General features: G+C 38.6%; 1 protein-coding gene across 1 annotated transcript; it reads left to right on the top strand.

Annotated features, from left to right (window-relative positions):
- Positions 1–2,418: 2,418 nt before the first annotated feature.
- On the top strand, positions 2,419–16,028 carry LOC131299030 (kinesin-like protein KIN-14I). Its single transcript, XM_058324567.1, has 26 exons — positions 2,419–3,159; positions 4,657–4,802; positions 4,994–5,123; positions 5,474–5,605; positions 5,688–5,917; positions 6,015–6,342; positions 7,595–7,694; positions 8,028–8,209; positions 8,333–8,448; positions 8,687–8,789; positions 9,138–9,290; positions 9,383–9,529; positions 9,645–9,845; positions 10,149–10,313; positions 10,394–10,498; positions 10,916–11,080; positions 11,160–11,267; positions 12,009–12,149; positions 12,240–12,434; positions 12,588–12,714; positions 12,885–13,084; positions 13,232–13,414; positions 13,764–13,859; positions 13,976–14,173; positions 14,467–14,738; positions 15,548–16,028. Exons 2-26 carry the CDS (start codon positions 4,663–4,665, stop codon positions 15,714–15,716), a joined length of 4,086 nt encoding a protein of 1,361 aa, XP_058180550.1. The 5' UTR covers positions 2,419–3,159; positions 4,657–4,662; the 3' UTR covers positions 15,717–16,028.
- The last annotated feature ends 588 nt before the right edge of the window (positions 16,029–16,616 follow it).

Genomic DNA, 16,616 nt, shown 5'->3' on the forward strand with positions numbered 1-16,616 from the left:
TGCCTTGCCATCTTTCACTGGTGCATCTTACTATTCTTTTTTTTTTTTTGATCCTATCTTACTATTCTCATCGCGGTTGATTTTGGCGGTGCATCTGACAATTATTACAACTTTCTTAGTCTATTTTATTTACGTCTTACTAATACCATAATAACTATCTGCAGTGAATACGATTTTCATATGATTCTCTTACTATTTCATTAGAATTAAACTACGATACTAAAAAAACAAGTAACATATGAAACTTAAACACTAGTACAGTACTATTTTGATGCAAAATTCTTCTCTTCTCCGTCCCCCACCCCACCCCACCAAATACTTTGAACACTTGCAAAAATTCTTTCATGGCCCTTTTTTTTTTTTTAATAAATTCGATGGCCCTTTTTTTCTTTTTAAAAAAAATTAAATGTTAGGAAATTATTTACTACCCAACTCACACCGACCCAAACGTACTCCCATAATTATTGAAAAAGTGTATCAGTTGGATCGATGTTAAATTTTTCTTGGAAAGTCACAAAAACTTTATAAATTTAAAAGACGAGTATGTTTTGCACAACTCAGACTTCAAAAAATAAATTTGGGTTTGAGAAATAAAACAAAGATGGTGGTGGGAATGAAATCCCCAATGGCCGTACAAAACACCCAATCCCCCACCGTTCACAACCACTCCGCCGCCCGCCGTTCAATCGCTTTCACGACGCCGGAAAACTACGCCGCCCGTCTCTCCCACCTCCTCCGCCTCAAGGGCTGGGCCCCACTCTGGTGCCCCACCGTCCTCGTCCAAACCACCCCACACACCAAATCCTCCCTCCTCCTCCACCTCTCCCCACCAAACCCTAACTCTAACCCCAATAATAAACCATCGCTCGAATCCTACTCCGCTATCGCATTCACTTCCAGAACCGGAATCTCAGCTTTCTCTGAAGCCCTAGAAGACGCCGTTGAATCCCCCTTGCTCCCATACGGCGACGTTTTGACGATCTCTGCCCTAGGAAAGGACTCGGAGCTTTTAAAAGACGAATTTATCGAACGGATTTGCGAGAATCGTAAGCGAATTAGGGTTTTGGTTCCTAAAATATCGACGCCGGGGGGAATTGTGGAGGAGTTAGGGTTTGGCGGCGGCCGGAGGGTTTTGTGCCCGGTGCCAGTTGTGGTGGGGCTGGAAGAGCCGTTGGTGGTGCCGAATTTCCTGCGGGAATTGGAGTCGAATGGGTGGGTGGCGGTGAGGGTGGACGCGTACGAGACGCGGTGGGCGGGGAGGGAGTGCGCGGGGGAGGTGGCGGGGAGGGCTCTGGGGGGAGGAGGAGAAGGGGAGGGGGGTTTGGACGCGGTCGTGTTTACGAGTACGGCGGAGGTGGAGGGGATGTTGAAGAGTTTGGGGGAGTATGGTTTGGATTGGGGGAGGGTGAAGGGGAAGTGGCCGGAATTGGTGGTGGCTGCCCACGGGCCGGTTACGGCGGCCGGGGCGGAGAGGTTGGGGGTGGGGGTGGATGTGGTGAGTGAGAGGTTTGCTAGTTTTGAAGGAGTTGTTGATGCACTTGCTTTGAGATGGAATAAAGCTTTGGAATGTTAATCGGGATTCCCAAGTTGGATTTGAGTTTTGTACGTTCAGGAATTTGGATGAATTTGATAATGAGGTTTCTTGCTTACAATTTCACCATAATGTTACATTTGCAACAATAGGTTTGAATGACACTGTGAAATGTCACCAACGAGTGTAAATGCTCTTATTTTTTCGTCGAGTTTGTGGTAGTTCGCAGTGGAGAACCAAAGTGAATAATTTGTTTGTCGCGGCGGGGGTGGTTCAGGCATGGGCCAGTGGTGGCGGAGGGACGGAGAGGTGGCTGTATTCGCATCCTGTATCGATATCAGTGCTCTATAGGTCCGGTCGAATTGCCAAGTTAAGAGTTTACCCTCAGCTAAACTGCCAAATCATCTGTTCCCCCCTTGGTGACTTCACAAATACATATAGATATCAAATGCGCTAACTTAATTTAAAGCATTTATTCCCTCTGTAATTTTTTTTTTTTACGTAACTCAAAACAGCCAAATAGGATCTATCATGGCTGTTTTCAACGATTCTGGGTTGTTTATTTCCTTGATAAGCGTATATCGCCAATGTCGGGAATATTGATAAAGATTTGGTCGAATCATATTTTAGATTAAAAATATGATTCGTTCCAATAGATCTCAATATCCGATGAACTTCATTATTTGCATGGATTTACATGATCTTATTTAACCATTCAAACTATTTACATATATGAGACATCACATGACGGTCCAATGCTGGCACTGGCTGGATGCCGGCCGGCTGACTTTTAATATCCATGATATCTTGTGCTTGATAAAGACCGAAAGAATTAAGAATATTTTGGTTTGTCTAAGAAACCTGCGATGCTTTCGAAGATGCCACTTAACTCGTGTGGTAATGTAAATAAATGTACTAGTAGTTGACAAGCACATGGCTTGTGACAGGAGAATAACAAGCACAAAATTTTACTAGGAGGGTTCTAACGTCATTCGCGCATCCATCGGTTATAGGCGGATCAACAACTTTGGTTTCGGCCTAGTTCAGGCTTTACATTTCCAATATAGCTTTCTTCTTGTTGATTTCTCTCGTAAACTGATTTGATTATCTATTGAACTTCTTGCTCTTTCAAATGTGACTTTCTGCGAAATATGACGGGTTTTATTACTTTATTCAATATCAAGCTGAATAGATATACGCAAGAGTATATTTTTGATCTTAACTTACGCAAGAGGATTTTTTTTGGGATCAATTTGTAAGATCTTATTATCTTCCAGAGTAGTCAATTGTGAATGTAAATATTATTCTTTTGTATCCTTTTAGTTTTGCTTCGTATTATCAATGTTTTTCACTATTCTTTAAAACTTATTATGTGACTTTCCGTGCATGACATGGTGAGTTTTATTTATAATACTAACATTAATTATACTGGGTAAACATACGTAAGAGATTCTTTTGATCATAGCATAACATATTATATCAATGAGAGTATTTGAAATATACTTCACTATTCTTCCTCCCTCCTTCAGCTCCAGCTCTCTTTTCTCTCTCTCTAGACTGAGCACTGGCAGAGTTCTCAAGTCTTCTGCCCGCGAAGTTCCCCTGAGGTAGTGCAGTACCATCTTCCGGTACAAAATATTTCATCCATTTCAAGCTACTTTGCAGTTTGTGTTCCAATTGTGTATATGTTATTTATGTTTTCTAGTACGATTACATTCAGCCACTCAAAGAGTCTCATTTTGATGATCAGAGTCATTCATTTTGTTTTTTAGTTCAACCCCGTCGGTAAGTAAGGTCAAATAACAGTTGTTCCGATTCATTGCTTGAATAATCATTTGTTGAAGTCCACTTGAGTTAATTTTGTTATAGTTACTTGAGTTAATTTTGTTATAGTTTACAGCGAAACAAACCAAACTCTACAATGTGAACAACTCTAATTATCTAAGTAAGATTAGGTGTAGACCCCACATAGGGTGGATAAATTCACTCTTTCGCTGGGTGGGTGAATAGAATTGCACTCTATAAGTTTGTGTGAATATTCACATGCTCAGATGGCGTACACTTTGGTGGTCTTTTGATTTTTTTTCTACTTAATTTCACTCTCTTTCAAGTTTCATTTGAATCTTCTAGATATTTGGTTGGTATTGCTTATGTTATTGCTTGCCAATTTCTAGGTTCTTCTCTGTGGGTTCCCTTTTTATGGTATGCTGTGCATGCAGAGACGCAAACATCCACACATAGAATGAAACAAAAAGCTAAGAGAGTAGGAGAATGCAAATTGGAAACAAATGCAAACAAAGAGACTTCAACCCAGGACCTCCCATAAACTGTGAAACCATGCAAGATTACCATTCCAAAACCCAAGGCTGTTACCAACTGGCCCAAGAATGTATATCAAGCTATAAAACATGATATATGTGAGGCAACATAGTTGGATTTGAGTGCTCGCTTTCTGGTTGTTTTGTGCTTGTAATAAGATGTCTCCGGGGATCATATGATGAACTTGATTTAATTTTGTAATTGAATAAGGTTGCTATTCTGCAGAATTGGAAGAATCTCTCTCTTTAAGCGCATGCTCTTTAGATTTTTTGCACTTAACGATAAATTAAAATTTTGTCCTTACTCCTTATTCCTTAAAATCAGTTTTAAGGTTCATGACATGGGTGACGACAATGAAGGGGTAAAATTCAGTTAAGGCAATGAGGTAGAACAGTTTTGCACTGTTCATGATATTTCTGATGCAATGACATCTGATATGCCTCAAGTTATGACACAAAGTGTTAGAGAACTCATGTTTTCAAACACCTGTATGACCAGGGACGGATACAGGTGGGTGCCGGGGTGCCAGGCTCCTGCACAACACTAAATTCTCCCCTTAATTATACTAGTTTTCAGGTTCATTTGGGAAAGTTTTTAAGGGATTGGCCCCTGCAAGTCCCTTGGCTTAAAAAAAAATCTTAAAGTTTTTATATCTGTTGGAAAAAAAGCCATAAAAAATTTGAAGTTAGCAAATATTTTGGGTTGCGTCTGTAAATTAAATGGCGGCTATGTACATACATGTCTCTTGCTCAAGCTTTTTCATAGCAATATATACTAATGAAATATACACTTTACTGTCAATGTAGAACATCATGTGGTTCGGGCCTCCTCTAAGTACAAATCTTGCGCCCAGTGCTACCCCTCCCAATGTCAAAAGATCTTCCTCAGTCAACTCTGTTGCTCTCTCAAACTTGGATGATTGTGAAAGCGATGGTTCCATTGTTCCACCACCGTAAGTTTCTTTCATTCTGCTATGTTGAGATGTCAGCTCTTGACCTTATGCCTACCTGTAAGGCATCACGGGCACTTTCCTCTCTTAGAATAGATTGTGATGATTCTGTAATTGTACATAGGATTTGCTGCCTCAATGGCAATTCATGTAGAAGACTAAAGTTGATTTCTGTTGAATGTTATCTTTTGCAGTACATCAGCTACCCTCCAAAGGTCGGTTAGTACTGCTTCCCTCCAAAGGTCTGGTAGTACTGCTTCCCTCCAAAGGTCAGGTAGTCTGCCAGATATTGCTGGAGCTGTACCCTTTATTGAGAAATTCCAGGTGACAAGATATGCTTATGCTGATAATTATTATCAACTGTCCTATTAACCACCGCGAGGTGGGAGGTATATAATACAAACAAAATGCTATTTTTAAAAAGTTTCAAGCACAGTTCACCTGAACCTGGAAATGACATTGAATTTTGATACACATTTCATGGACATCCTTGCACATTTTACACATTAACCATTGCCTTAGAGCAGTTGTTAGCATTTTTCTACTCTTAATTGATTGCGACTCAAGGCTCTATTTGGTTTGTGGCTGCACATCCAAGTTTTGCTTTAGTGCTTCTGGTTACTGGTGGTTCAAAAATTTTGCCTCACTATATTCTTTTCTTTTTGGTTTGTTAGGTTGAGGGGTTTCTTAAGGCAATGCAAAAACTGAATAAATCTTTCGGGAGACACAGTTTTTTTCCCAGCATGTCCCTGGGCGCTCAAGTGCCGGAAAAATTCACAATTGAGGATATGTTGTGTTACCAAAAGGTGACTAGAAACTAAAAGTTTGATGAGACTTTGCTGTATTGTTGCTTATATTAACTGAAATTGAACTTGCATCTTTCAACAGGATCCTATACCAACTTCAGTCCTAAAGATAAACAATGACCTAGTAAAACTGGCAGTTAAACTATTTAAGCATATTTTGAAGTACATGGGCGTTGATTCACCCGATGAAGTAAGCTTAGACGAACGTATTGAGCTTGTTGGGCAACTGTACAAGCAGGGTTTGAAGAATTCTGAGCTGAGAGATGAACTTTTTGCGCAAATTTTAAAGCAGACAAGGAATAATCCTGACAAGTATGCATTTAACCTACTCTAGGCATTGATGCATTCTTTATGCTTCATCTATTTTTATACTAAGTGCTTTCCTTTAATTGTCGCTTTTGGAAAACAGGCAATATTCAATTAGAGCGTGGGAGTTAATGTATTTATGTGCGTCATGTATGCCTCCTAGCACGGATATTGGCGGATTTTTAACAGAATATGTTCGCAATGAGGCAGAGGGTGCGAATAGTGATCCAGATATCCAAGTCCTTGCGTTGAGCACCTTGAATACATTGAAGATTTCCTGTAATGCTGGACCAAGGCAAAAAATACCTGGCCGTGACGAGATTAAAGCACTTTTGATTGGTAAACAGTTGAACACTACAGTTTTTTTCTTGGATGAAACTTTTGAAGAAATTACATATGGGATCTCGACGACTGTGGCTGATGCTGTTGAGGTACTATTGGACTTTTCCTTTTGCATGTGTTGATACATACATGATAAGGAGAGGTTAGAAATATAATGAGAAGTAAAATATTTAATGGGGGCAAACCAGTATGTTCAGGCATTTTATGCAAGTACCACGGAAACAAATTCTGAACGAAGTTCATAGATTCGTGGCCTCAGCCTGGTTGTTGAGAGTCTCCCTTTCTCAATCCCATGAAGTAGGAGATTAAAAGAAACTGCATGAATCTCACTGTGGAAGCTACTTTTTGTCAGATTGATCAACAAGACAGTGGGGAATCTTGTTAGTCCTCGGTCTTAAACTCCATTGGATGGACATTTAGTCAATGCTTCCTAGACTTAATCGAAAGGAATATTTCAATGATCAGAGTAGCAAAATAATAAATTCTAACTAGAGAACCGTCCTCTATTAGTTTCAGAATCCTAAATGTTTCACTAGCTTGATAATTACATTAATTGGATGAGAGAATTTGGAAAAGAATGATTTGTCCAAATTGCTAGCAGAATTATCTGGTGTTTGAAAAATTCTTCACAATGTCTTCGATAGAGAGGTTTCAGCTATCATTTTGGCTATTGCTTACTAGGCAATGACTTTTCTTCTTGTTTCTTAGCAAAATTGATCCATGCCTGATTCCTTTAGTGGTTTCAAAGATAATATGAGCGCATTCTGAAAGTTCAGATTGTAATTCATGGGAAAGGAGAAGATGCTTCATCAGGTCCGAATTAGTTGTATTCAAAGTTCATACAAAACAGACTGTCCAACACTATCAGATGTGGCTGCTCAGGGAATTTTCAGGGCAATGACTGAGAATATTCACGTGCTTGCCCCTTTGCTGCTAAATTTGCTTGTGATGCATTTGCTGTGTTTTCTAAATTATGCGGGGTAGCGATTTCTTACAGAGTTTCTTAGCCATGCAACTCTTGATAATATGACGCCAACTAGTTCTTTCTTTCCAAGAAAACTCTTTCCATTCGCTCATGTTGCATGCTTGTATATTTTAAGGGGCCTCCTTGATTGCTAGTTTATTGCGTGCTAGTACATTCAACTCTACATATGTCGTTATGGCCACCTTGCTTTTCCAAAATTTGGACAATCATTTGAAATATTTAAACCACAGTTTTGGGTGCATATGGTGGATTTATACTCTACCCTTTTTCTTTTCTTTAACCCCACTTTAGTCCGTATGCTTCAATGATATCTTCTTGTGATTTATTAGTATTGTTTAACAGCATATCCGCTTCAGGAGCTTGCAGGGATTATTAAATTGCAAGCATATTCAAGCTTCAGTCTATTTGAGTGCCGGAAGGTTGTTGCCGGTTCTAAATCACCAGAACCTGGAAATGGTATTTACATTAACCATGTGTTGTGAGATTTCTTGTAGTTTACCATCCTCTTAATGACCTTAACGGAGGCGAAGGGCCTTTTGTACTTCGTGGAGAGGTTGATCATAGTAATTGCATATACTAATGTTATTCTTCCTCTCTACCATGGACATAGGCACCCTGCCAAACCACGCAAGACCATGTATATGTCCTGGTCTTTTGCTTTCTTGGAGTTCGATTTGTTCTCTTTATAGTTTGTGATTACAACCATCTTGTTACTTTTGTAACACCTTGGTTCCTAATTGAAAGTTCTTTGAAAGGTCTTCTTAATAATGTGCACTTTGATGTATACAGATGAGTATATTGGGCTGGATGACAAAAGTTACATCGGGGATCTTCTAGCTGACTTTAAGGCACCGAAAGACCCAAGTAAAGGAGACCTGATGCTCCGCAAATTGGTATTTAGAAAGAAATTTTTTCGGGAGTCAGATGAAGCTATTGGAGCCCCAGTTTTTGTATATTTATCTTATGTTCAAGTACGTAATCTTGTTTTGATTTTGTTTTTAATTGCTTAATCACATGAAAATATTCAACAATGCATTTGAAGCTTAAATTACTTCTGACATCTGAATCATTGATTTCTGGGCGTATTCTGACAGTTGCAATATGATTATATACTGGGAAATTATCCTGTTGGAAGGGAGGATGCGGCACAGCTGGCTGCATTGCAAATTTTGGTTGAAAATGGTTATGTTGTGAGCCCTGAATCATCCGCGTTAGTATTTGTTTTTCATCTGCAAATTTCAGTTGTAACATGGTTTTGTTGTATTCACTTCTTGTCGCATATTAGCTGCAGAGTTCTTTTTCATTTATTTCGCTGTGGTGGTGTTTTTCCTCATATGTTTCTTGTCTTTGTTGCTTATGCTGAAGCCAAAATGCATTATTGATTTCAGATTGTTTCCCTTTGGCGTATATAGAAACTTACTTTTCTCTTAAATGTTACAAATTTTCAGTGATTGGGCATCACAGCTGGATCACTTTCTACCAAAGCATATTGCAGTAAATCGACCAATTCGGGAATGGGTGTCTGATATTTTATTTCGGTACCGTTCAATGGTAAGAACTAAGAACACTACTATTTTGGAATTCCATATGAATTCGTAATTCACTTTTATGAAGGTAGTGTGGAGTTTCGTTTCCTTGTTTTTCCTTTATCATTTCTGTGTGATTCAGGATCAACAAGTGCATGGTAGAACTTTCTGTTTCCTTTCATCAGAAAAAAAACCAATTTTGCCCACTGCCATATTTGACTTGTCTTTTCCAGATAGAGCCCAATACTTTTTCCTCCGTAGTGAGCGATCTCTGTGGTTCTTATTTGATTGTTAGATATCTCCTTTGAATGATTATTTTTCGGGATAGTTGCAGAATATAAGGTTTTAGATTGAATTTTGTCTCTCTGTGTAGGAAAATCTTACAAAAAACGAAGCAAGACAACAATTTCTCCGGATCTTGAGAGCACTTCCATATGGGCATTCAATTTTCTTTACCGTTCGCAAGAGCGAAGATCCCCTCGGACTCTTGCCTGGGAAGTTTACTTTGGCCATCAATAACCGTGGGGTGAGCCTTAAAATAAGATTAAGTGTTGTAGACGCATTGTAGATTTGTAGTTACTGGGCACTAGTATGATCAACGCTCAATTTTTTTAACAGGTTCATTTTTTCCGCCCCATTCCCATAGAGTATTTGCATTCTGCTGAGTTAAGGGAGATCATGCAATTCGGAAGCAGTAATACAGCTGTATTTTTCAAAATGCGAGTTGCGAATGTGTTGCAAGTCTTTCAGTTTGAAACTAAGCAGGTACTTGACACTTTCTCATGGATCCATTGATATGTCAATTCTTCACATTTGCAACTGTGGCCTTTTTTTTTTATATCATTTATGTTGTTGTATGATTTTTCTCCGTCTAATTCAGGGAGAGGAAATCTGTGCCTCTCTTAAAACCCACATAAATGATGTCATGCTACGTAGCAACTCAATAGCAAAGTCTGCTGCTAGTGTGTCAACAAATGGAGATATTTCTGATAAGTTTAGGCCTTCCAACGGTGAGGCTTATGAGAAACGCATCGAGGATTTGTCCAGAGCTCTCGAAGAATCACAAAGGGCTGCAAATCAAGTGAGCAATTTCGCTTTTGAAAACCTTGCTTATTGTTTCTTTTCGTTGTATAAGTAGTCAACCATAAAATCCTCGAAATGGTCCTGAAATAAAACTGTTGTATAAGTAGTCAACTGTAGTAAATATTCAATCGTTGTAATAATAAGACCAATAGATATACAATTAGGTACCAGTATTCCCGGTGAAGTAACCAGATTTTTACAACTGAAAAAAGTGCCGCGCTATACGTTGTAAAAGGGAGTTAGGTGATGTCAGAATATCTCATGGAATTTGCACTTGACAATAGTTTGGGTATGCTTGCAGTTGTTGGAAGAGCAACGTGAGAAACAAAAGCAAGAAGCGAAACTGCAAGAAGAATTGGAAAGCCTGAAAGGTGTTTTGAGATCCGAGGAGGAAAACTTAATGGAAGTTACTAGTGATCGCGACAAACTCAGATCTTTGTGTGATCAAAAAGATTCGGCACTGCAGGTGACTGACTATGCTTTTGAAATTAGTTATCCAATAGTTGCTCATTTACTTACTTGTACTAGTGTTTTGGTACTTATCAGGCTGCTTTATCTGAGAAACGGAACATGGAAGAGAAGTTGACAACGCGTAGTACTAGGGTGTTTGAGAGTAACGCCAGCAAGGAGCTAGTTGAAGTAAATAAAAAGGTATACTTGTTATTGCACTCCCATTGCCTCTTATTCTTAGTCTTCTATTCCATTCTGGAATCTGGACAATTTTTTTCTGACTTAAATTAGTCTTAAAAGTAGGGATTTAAGGGGCAATGTTGGGAATCTGATTGCACTCGACTTGTATTACATGTAATGTCCACTTAGACGGTTGTAAGTCCTAAAATAGACGAACAAAAAGGATAGAGGGTGTACATCGTGTTGTAGTCAACTGAATTGTAGGTACGTAGACAGTTTCTTTCTAGGTAGCTACGTGAAAATTCATTGAAAAAAGGATCAACATTATGTACAAAGGGGTAAAAACTCAACTGTGCTTAGTTTCAAAACAACTTTCACGGCTATTAGGTGCTGTTAGAATTTCTAAGGAACTTCAGCAATCTGGGTATGCAAATGCAGTTATTGGAAGAACGACGTGAGACACAAAAGCGAGAAGCGAAACTTGAAGAAGAATTGGAGGGCTTGAAAGCCATTTTGAGATCCGAGAAGCAAAACTTAATGGAAGTTACTAGTGATCGCGACAAACTCAGATCTTTGTGTGATCGTAAAGATTCGGCACTTCAGGTGACTGGCTATGCTTTTGAAATTAGTTTCCCTATAGTTGCTCATTTTCACTTACTATGTAGTGTTTTGGTACTTATAGGCTGCTTTATCGGAGAAACAGAGCATGGAAGCGAGGTTGGCAACGCGTGGTAGTAATACAGTGTTTGAGAGTGCTGCCAAAAAGGAGCTAATTGAAGAAAATAACAAGGTATACTTGTTAGAATTCTACTCCCTCTGTCTCCCATGCTTAGTCTTCTATTCCATTTTAGAATGTCACAAAATATTAGTCTTTTCGGAAGAGTCAAAAGAAAAAGTGTGTAGATTCCAAATCTAACCTTCATAAAGGTAGTTTTAAAAGTGGGGATTTAAGGAGCAATTTTGGGAATCAAATCCGACTTGCCTTGTCTTACATGTATGTCCCTTTAAACAGTTGAAGTCCCAAAATAGACTAACAAAAAGGGACAGAGGGAGTATGTCATATTGTAGTCAACTCAAATCCAGGTAAATGGCTTCTTTCTAGGTAGCTAATGAGAATCCATTGAAAAAGGATCAACGTTATTTACATGCAAAAGGGGCAAACCCTCAACTGCTTGACAAAAGAGGTTCTACAAAACACTACCATGGCCAAACCGAAGAACATATGTTTCTCAATTTAAAACAAAGCTAGAGCAATAATATCTCTTGCACAACCAACCATTCACCATCAACTTGACATTCCTTAAGCTCTTCTATGACTTGTAATTCCGTGAAACTTGCACGACACCATCTAATGCCCAGTTCATCTCCTTTTTTACTCCTTTAAGTTCCTTCTTAATACGCTTCAATTGTCTGATTCAATCCGTTAGTTTCGAAATATCTTTCAAGGCTATTCATTTGCTTAATTATTGTTCAGAAAGTCTTCGGATTATAACTGATAACTATTGCTTTCCTTATGATTGTTTATGCCTAGGTTTTACAAAAGATCCAAGATGAATTGAACATGTGCAAGTCAGAGTTGCGTGCATCAGAAGAAACTAGAAGAAGACTGGTTAATGAAAAAAAAATGTTGGAAGAAAGAATTGTCAGCCTTGAAAGGCAGAAAGCTGAGGAGGTAATAATTGGAATCTTTGCTTTCTAAAACAAACCTAGGCCAATTTTTGCTTGGAGAAGGCTTTGATGTCCCCATGGCCCTGGAATGCAGGTGGAAATTCTTCAGGAAAGCTTTGAACAAGATAGCAAGGCCACTAACCTTCAAGTTTCTGAACTTATAACAAAGCTGGAAGAGGTTACACAAGCTTTGGCTATGACACAATCGAGTCTTGCGACCAAAGAGAAAGAACTTTCCTCTTTGAAAAATGATTACAAGGAACTTGAGGAACTCAGAGAAATGAAAAAGGTGGTGATGGTGATCTCATGCTAAATTCTTCAGTATTTTGCTAGTTTTAGGGGATATGGTTTTATTCCTTATCTATTGTAGACATATGACTGTATTTGTTTCGGTTTGTAGATAAATATCTTAAATTTTTTACTGAAGGGTTCTTGGTTTTAGGACATTGATCGAAAGAATGAGTCAACTTCAGCGCTCTTGATGATGCAAGGTGCACAATTAGCTGAATTAGAAACACTCTATAGGGAAGAACAAGTCCTCAGGAAACAATATTTCAATACAATAGAAGGTAGAATATTCCCCTTTATTTTCCCACCGGTATGAAGGAAACTTTATTGTTGGGTTTGATTTCCCACCTTAAATCATCGTAATCTTATTGTCACATGTTTATAATTTGAAAGATTCAACTTTCTTATCCAATGCTTGTATTCACCATTGAATTTTTTTTGCACACGTCAGACATGAAAGGCAAAATTAGAGTCTTTTGTCGATTAAGGCCTCTTTCTGACAAGGAGATTGCTCAAAAAGAAAGAAACGTGCTTCAAACTATAGATGAGTTCACTGTTGAGCATCAGTGGAAAGATGATATAAAACAACATTTGTATGATCGTGTTTTTGATGGCATTGCCTCCCAAGAAGATGTATTCGATGATGCAAGGGTAAGTTCAACTAATTTGAGCGGTTTGTTGACATTTAATGTTTTTGGAATACGATATACCTACTATGTTGCAGCTTCGTAGGTTCTTCTCACATTTTTTGTAATATTATTGGATTCTCATTTACCTTTTTCTGAAATATCGATGCAGTATTTGGTGCAATCTGCAGTAGATGGCTATAATGTGTGTGTGTTTGCATACGGCCAAACTGGTTCTGGAAAGACATTTACAATTTATGGCTTGGAGGATAATCCCGGGCTTACGCCACGAGCTGCATCTGAACTTTTTAGAATTCTGAAGCGGGATAGTAAAAATGTTCAATTCTCTCTAAAGGTAACAACTATATATCCCATAAATCTTTGGTAGTAGTTCAACATTGGGAAAACATACTTGTTTCATTATTTTTTATCGATAAGCAGAACCCGTTCTTGAGTAAACACACTTGTTTGATGATCTCACAAATTTATTCACCATTTGATGCATCTTCTGTCTACCCATTAGATGCATAATTTTAAATCTGTACGGACACATACAAGTGGTCTGTTTATCCGGCTACCGATAAAAGCTATGGCTAGTTTTACTTTGTCTACATCATGGTTGTAAGTTAGTACAACTAACTTAGCATTATCTTCATCAACTTGCTTTGGATAAATGTCTTACACATCAACCTGAAAATATGCAGGTATATATGGTGGAGCTATATCAAGATGTACTAGTCGATCTTTTATTACCGAAGAGTTCAAAGCGTTTAAAATTAGATATCAAAAAAGATTCAAAGGTGATTATACGTTTTTCTCATTGGATATTGACACTTTAATTGTATGTAAATTTGCATGTTTGACTTTTACAAACTTTTCTTCAAATTGACTATTATTGGTATATTGAAATGTGCAGGGCATGGTATCTATTGATAATGTGACAGTAGTATCAATTTCAACACTCGACGAATTGAATAGTATCATCCGGAGAGGATCTGAACAACGACATACAAGTGGGACTTCGACGAACGAGCATAGTTCAAGATCCCATGTAATACTTTCCATTGTCGTTGAGAGTACCAACCTTCAAACTCAATCCGTGGCTAGAGGAAAGGTATTATTTTTGGTAACACTATATCATTTCAATGAATATGGAGACATCTACCTTGACGGGATAAGACTTAAAAGAGCTTCTCCAATAGGCTAGACAAATGAGACCTGAAAGGCATTTTTGTTAGTCTAACTTTGTGCCTTGAAACTACCTAAATGTATCGAACTTCTATATTTATATCCCTCTTTCTCTCTACCTAAAATAATAGGTTTTGGATGACTAGCTAAAATAAAGAGTAGTGTTATATACTTGCAATACTTATTTTGCTTATTCGTCTCACCATTCTAATTGTGCAGCTAAGTTTTGTGGACCTTGCCGGTTCTGAGAGAACGAAAAAGTCTGGCTCTCATGGTGTTCAACTCAAGGAAGCTCAAAGCATTAATAAATCACTTTCGGCTCTTGGCGATGTCATCAGTGCTTTATTTTCTGGCAATCAACACATACCTTACAGGAATCACAAGTTGACAATGTTGATGAGTGATTCACTTGGTGGTAACGCTAAAACGCTGATGTTCGTGAACATATCCCCGGCTGAGTCGAACTTAGATGAGTCAAACAATTCTCTAACGTAAGTTCTTAATTGTTTTCCTTTGTGGTAGTTAAAACTCCCAAATTTTTCCGATTCACTTGGTGACAATGCTAAAAACACTGATGTTCGCAAACATATCCCCGGCTGAGTCAAACTTAGATGTGGCTCACAATTGTCTAACTTGTTAGACTTTATCCCAAATCATTTACCTAAGCCATCCAAGCTTGGTTATATATAATCTAGAGTCTACTCCATCTATTGCCAATCGGTTTTAAGTTGGACCTCTCCAAGAAATCTTATCAAAGCTAGATCTTGGGTGACCTCGTCTCATACGGACAAGTCTCCGCTTGAGTCAATTTCCTCACCTCCTCAATTCATACAAGTACCTCCACGTGCTACCGGGCTAACGTGTCGAGTTTATCCCACATCGCTCCTCACCTCCCTGAGTTTTCCATTGAGTATCGATGCAAGGAAAGTACATTTAGTCGTAAAATCATGAGCAATCCATTAGGAAAGCAACTGAATAGTAATTCTTCTCTTACTATGTCATTTTTATGGATAATCTTTATATTCTTACCATCACATGTTGACTCTAGCTTCAATTTCTTATATCTAACCATATCATAAACTTTCAGGCGGTTTCTGAATAATGGATATTATACATGGATTTACTAATGGGAAATTTTTTTTTTAGGAACCACATTTGTGAATTTAAATTCGACTGTTCATTATCTTATTGTACCCAAATAAGTGCATGCAATTGTCGAAATCAGCAATAGAAAATAATAAGAGGCCAAACTATGCATTTCCTTGACGTAGACCATGACGGTTCTATTGTAATATTTCAGGTACGCATCAAGAGTTCGGGCAGTCGTCAATGATCCAAAAAAGAATGTTTCATCGAAGGAAGTACTTCGTTTGAAAAAGTTGTTGGCATATTGGAAGGAGAAGGCGGGTAGGAAGGGAGACGATGAAGATCTAGAAGAGATCAAAGAAGACCGGCTAACAGAAGAGTAAGGCCAATGGACGTTACCATGTGGAATACATACATCTATACATAAACATTTGTTGAAGTTGGTAAATTCTTGTTGATGGATTCTCTCACGTATAAGGAGCGATACAACAACAAACATGTCGAAAATGTTGTACCGTGTTTTTTTTTTTTCTCTCTCCGGATAATTGTTTTTCTTTTCAGAGGCCCGAGGATGGAGTGCTAGATGAGGGTAGGAGAATGTTTCACAGGAGTACTGCTGGTTGTTTGTAATAATACGTATTGATTCTTATGTATCTAATATTTTGTCTTAGAAGGCACAAAAGCATTTTCTTTCAGCAAACATACTTTTTCCCCCCCAAGGGGGAAACTATTTCTTGCAATAATCTTCTTTTTAGCAGATTTCTTGCAAGATTAGCTCCATGGAAAAAATGATGCAAGGAACTTGGATCTAACGTTTATCAAACTTAAGGTGGCTCTTTAGTGTTTGTAGCAGAGTTTTCAAACTGTCACTCTAAACAAAATTTGTGTTTGTATCCTAGTGAATTGTTGGGTCGTGACCCGACCCTCGAATTTGCATCCCCAAGCACAAGCACGAAATCAACCAAGCACAAACGAGAGATATTTGAGAAAATACTCCTTGTATATATTTACACACATATACAATTGAAAAAACCTCTACGGGATAGCCACAAACCGGCTTCCCCACTCCTCTCTCTCCCTCACTCCGGTGGCTCTCTGACAGTCTCTTCAGACATCTCCGAGGAGCCCCGCTCCTCCCTTTGGGCCGGAAAGCTCTCAAGCTCACACTCTCCCGCCCTCTCCCACTATCTAGACCACACACACACTGCCGAAAGGCAGTCCAAAATAGGAGAAAGGGGACCAAGGCGTTATATCCCCTACAACACACACCCACACACTTGGGT

This window comes from Rhododendron vialii, chromosome 8a (assembly GCF_030253575.1).
Source record: "Rhododendron vialii isolate Sample 1 chromosome 8a, ASM3025357v1".
NCBI lineage: Eukaryota > Viridiplantae > Streptophyta > Magnoliopsida > Ericales > Ericaceae > Rhododendron > Rhododendron vialii.

Bases quoted from the DNA above. Each gene is read 5' to 3' on its own strand.
- LOC131299030 (XM_058324567.1), top strand. From the start codon at position 4,663: ATGTGGTTCGGGCCTCCTCTAAGTACAAATCTTGCGCCCAGTGCTACC. The intron at 8,449-8,686 runs GTTAGTATTTGT...ACAAATTTTCAG, and splicing joins GTGAGCCCTGAATCATCCGC to TGATTGGGCATCACAGCTGG. The intron at 13,085-13,231 runs GTAAGTTCAACT...ATATCGATGCAG, and splicing joins ATGTATTCGATGATGCAAGG to TATTTGGTGCAATCTGCAGT.